The 3,581-nt window shown below is 36.0% G+C and overlaps 1 protein-coding gene across 1 annotated transcript in view; it reads left to right on the top strand.

The window, feature by feature from the left end:
* ACAD11 (acyl-CoA dehydrogenase family, member 11) overlaps positions 1-3,581 on the top strand; it is a 118,368-nt gene that overhangs the window by 49,419 nt on the left and 65,368 nt on the right. The window contains exon 10 of the mRNA XM_012663299.1: positions 644-782. Within this exon, the coding sequence (XP_012518753.1) occupies positions 644-782 (139 nt within the window). The remainder of the gene's footprint in view (positions 1-643; positions 783-3,581) is intronic.

The following is a 3,581-nucleotide window of genomic DNA, read 5'->3' as shown; positions in this document are numbered from 1 at the left end:
TTTAACATTGGAAAATTCATATACAAGTGTTTTTTGAGACTTTAGGTCTTCGTTTTGTTGTTGTTGTTCTATAGAGAGAGGATAATTATATCAGTAATACCTTTTTTATAAGAAAGTTAAAAAATAGAATCCACAATATACAAATTAGGCTACATAGTGTTCTGTATATCATATGTGATGAAGACAGCCTCTTATAGCTGTTCAGAGAAAAAAATATGATCAAAACTACTTATTATGAGCCATCACTGGATTGAGACTGAAGTCAGGGAAGGATTAATCCAAATTTCATGTTTTCAAATCTTAACAGCAATGCGTGTAAGAAATTGAACTACATGGAATAGTATATTTGGCAGAATTATACTCAGTTGTGTGGGATTTTGTAGTAGTTCTGATTCAATAAGAAGTTCTCAAGTAAGAAATTTAGTTTTTCAGCCAAATCCAAGGAAGCTCGGAGGAAAAGGCATTTCTTCAACAGCTACGAAATTTGATTTATAATAAATTAGTAACCACTTAAGTTTTATACACTGTAGGATACAGTGAAATAAATAACTCTATACGTGTTTTTAAATTTCAAAAATCATAAATATTTTATTTTAGATCATGGTAAATTATGATCACTCTGGCATATTCATCACCTTGACAGGAAATGGCCAAAGCAGAGGGCCTCTGGAACTTGTTTTTGCCAGCTGTGAGCGGTATCAGCCAGGTGGACTATGCCTTGATTGCTGAAGAAACAGGAAGATGCTTTTTTGCTCCAGATGTCTTTAACTGCCAAGCACCAGGTTACTACATTAACTGGAAACAGAATTTTCTCTAATATTTTGAGCAGTGTTTAAAATTTCTCTATATGACAAGAAACGTTTTTACAATCATTGCTTTATAAATTTGGCTATAATTTTACTTTTCAGCTACTTTGATTTAAACATAAAAAGTAGATTTTAAATTCTCATTGAACTATTCTTTTGTTAAACATCATTATGTTAAGAATATTGGTGAATAGAAGTAGCCATGAAAGGGGTTGGTAATGTAATGTAAGGATTCTGGTTTCCTGACTGGGGATCGGATATTTCTATGGCTAGTTGGAATGGATAGAGAGTTCTAAATCTTTTGAGTAGCCTCACTGTCTCTCCACTCATTCACCAGTTATTTATTGATTACCTGCTCTATGCCAAGCACTGTTCTAGGTCCTTGCAATGATGTATCAGTGAATAAAATACACAAAGATGCCTGCCTTTAAGGACCTAATTCTAATATAGGGAGATGAAAATAAAGAATAAGTATAATAAGTAAGTATATAGTAAGTTTGAGTATGAAAAATGCTTTGAAAAAAACAGAGCAGGGTAGGAGAGCTTTGCAATGCTAAGAGACAGGAAATACGAATTACAATTTCAAATAGAATGGTCAGGATAGGCCTCATTGAGAAAATGACATTTAATAGACTTAAAGAAGGTGAGTGATTGAGTTAGCCATGCTAATATCCGGGGGAAGGGTTTTCATAGCCAAAGGAACAGAAAATGCAAAGATCCTAAGGCAAGAGTGTGATTGGTGTGTTCCAGGAATAGCTGAGGAGGCCAGTGTGGCTAGGAGAATACAAGCAGGAGAAGAGAGAGGAGAGGAAAGGGCCATGTATGTTGGGCCTTATCAGATGGGTAAGGGCTTACCTTCAGTGAAATGAGGAGCCTTTGGGGATTTTTAGTAGAATAGTAACAAGAGATGAGAGATGATGGTGGTTTAGACTAGGGTAGTATCATTTGTTGAAAATTTTTAAAAAATTAAAAATAGACTATGGTAGTAACAATGGAGCAAGTGATTAAGTGGCAGGATTCTAAATACATTTGGAAGACAGAGCCCCAAGAGGATTTCCTGACTGGATAATGAGGTATTAATGGAGGAGTCAAGGATGCCTCCAAGGACTTTAATGTCAAAAATTAAAAGATGAAAGAAGGAGGCCAACTTTTCTTAAAGTAAAATGGAAGGGGTAAATGTGGAATGTAGTCTATAGGAGGTGTTTCCAAACCTGGATTTGTGGAAGAACCACTTAAGGAACTTCCGAAAAATATATATGCCCACACTCCATCCCTAGAGATTCTGATATAGTATAGAGGTAGACTCTGGGAATATTTTTCTTTCTTTCTTTTCTTTCATTATTCTGATGCTATCAATCAAGGACTTGCACTTGATTTGTAGCAGGATGATTATGGTATGATAGCCTATAGTGTCCCTGCACAAGATGGGCCTCGGTATTTCCTTTTGTGCTTATTGTATGGCCTTGATGCTAAAACTTTCCCAAAAAGAGTGAATTTAGGGTTAAGCTGCCAAAAAGAGGTATATGGGATTACATTGGACTTTGGAGAGAAAATGCAGTCTGGATTTAGCAAAGTGGTTCCATGCTGGATTTTGACTCTCTCATTTCTTTGGCACTATTAAGATAGTTCATAGACTTCTGATGATGGTTGAACTTGTCCCTGACATAGTTTTCCTTCGTCCAAACAGTGATTTATGAAATTACTGCTGTAGTACATTATAATCCGATAACAAAGCTATTGTAAAAGTTAAGAAATCTATCCACAGAGTTTCTAAAGATTTCTTCTCAATTGTGTGAGGCTAGGCTGGGCGCGGTGGCTCACGCCTGTAATCCTAGCACTCTGGGAGGCCGAGGAGGGTGGATCGCTCAAGGTCAGGAGTTCGAGACCAGCCTGAGCAAGAGGGAGACCCTGTCTCTACCAAAAATAGAAAGAAATTAATTGGACAGCTAAAAATATATAGAAAAAATTAGCTGGGCATGGTGGCGCATTCCTGTAGTCCCAGCTACTCGGGAGGCTGAGGCAGGAGGATCGCTTGAGCCCAGGAATTTGAGGTTGCTGTGAGCTAGGCTGACTCCACGGCACTCTAGCCAGGGCAACAGAGCCAGACTCTGTCTCAAAAAAAAAGAAAAAAAAATTGTGTGAGGCTATTACTTCATTCTACATAGGTAGCATGATTTTTGTGGAAAGGGAACTGAACTGGTAGTCTTTTAGTTTAAAATGTTTTTGATTGCTACTCATAGTAAGAAGTGTATTTTATATTGTGACCCAACATGTAGCATATGTAGTTGTATATGTGTGTTCAGGATGAATGGATAACTGGATGGATAAATGGATAGATAGATGTATGTTACTGAAACAAAAGTTTCACAAAACAATAGTTTCCCTTACTACATGCAGTGCATTCAGATATGTTTCACTGAGTCTAATCTATTAATAATATATTCTATTTTGTTCTATTTTTTTTTTTTAGAGAATCCTAGCCATAGTCCATAAAATTGATTTCATGATGCACTAATTGGTCATAATATGAAAAATAATTCTACCAAAAACTACTATTGCAAGAGCAGCTCTGCCACAATTTTTTCATGTGACCTGTGAACTCACTTGTTATGAAATGGTCATGGATTTTTTTCTAGTATTAAAATTTCATGAATATATCAGTTGTACTATGTCTTAATGGTATAACCAAATTGCTGAAATTTTAAAATTGGACAGAGAAATACATTTTCTTTGACTAAGGAATAATCAAGTCTCCTGAACAAACAGGATGTGTAA

Source organism: Propithecus coquereli, unplaced genomic scaffold (genome assembly GCF_000956105.1).
Source record: "Propithecus coquereli isolate 6110/MARCELLA unplaced genomic scaffold, Pcoq_1.0 Scaffold12, whole genome shotgun sequence".
Classification (NCBI taxonomy): domain Eukaryota; kingdom Metazoa; phylum Chordata; class Mammalia; order Primates; family Indriidae; genus Propithecus; species Propithecus coquereli.
Note: the sequence above shows the minus strand (reverse complement) of the source record. Positions and strands in the feature narration are given on the sequence as shown.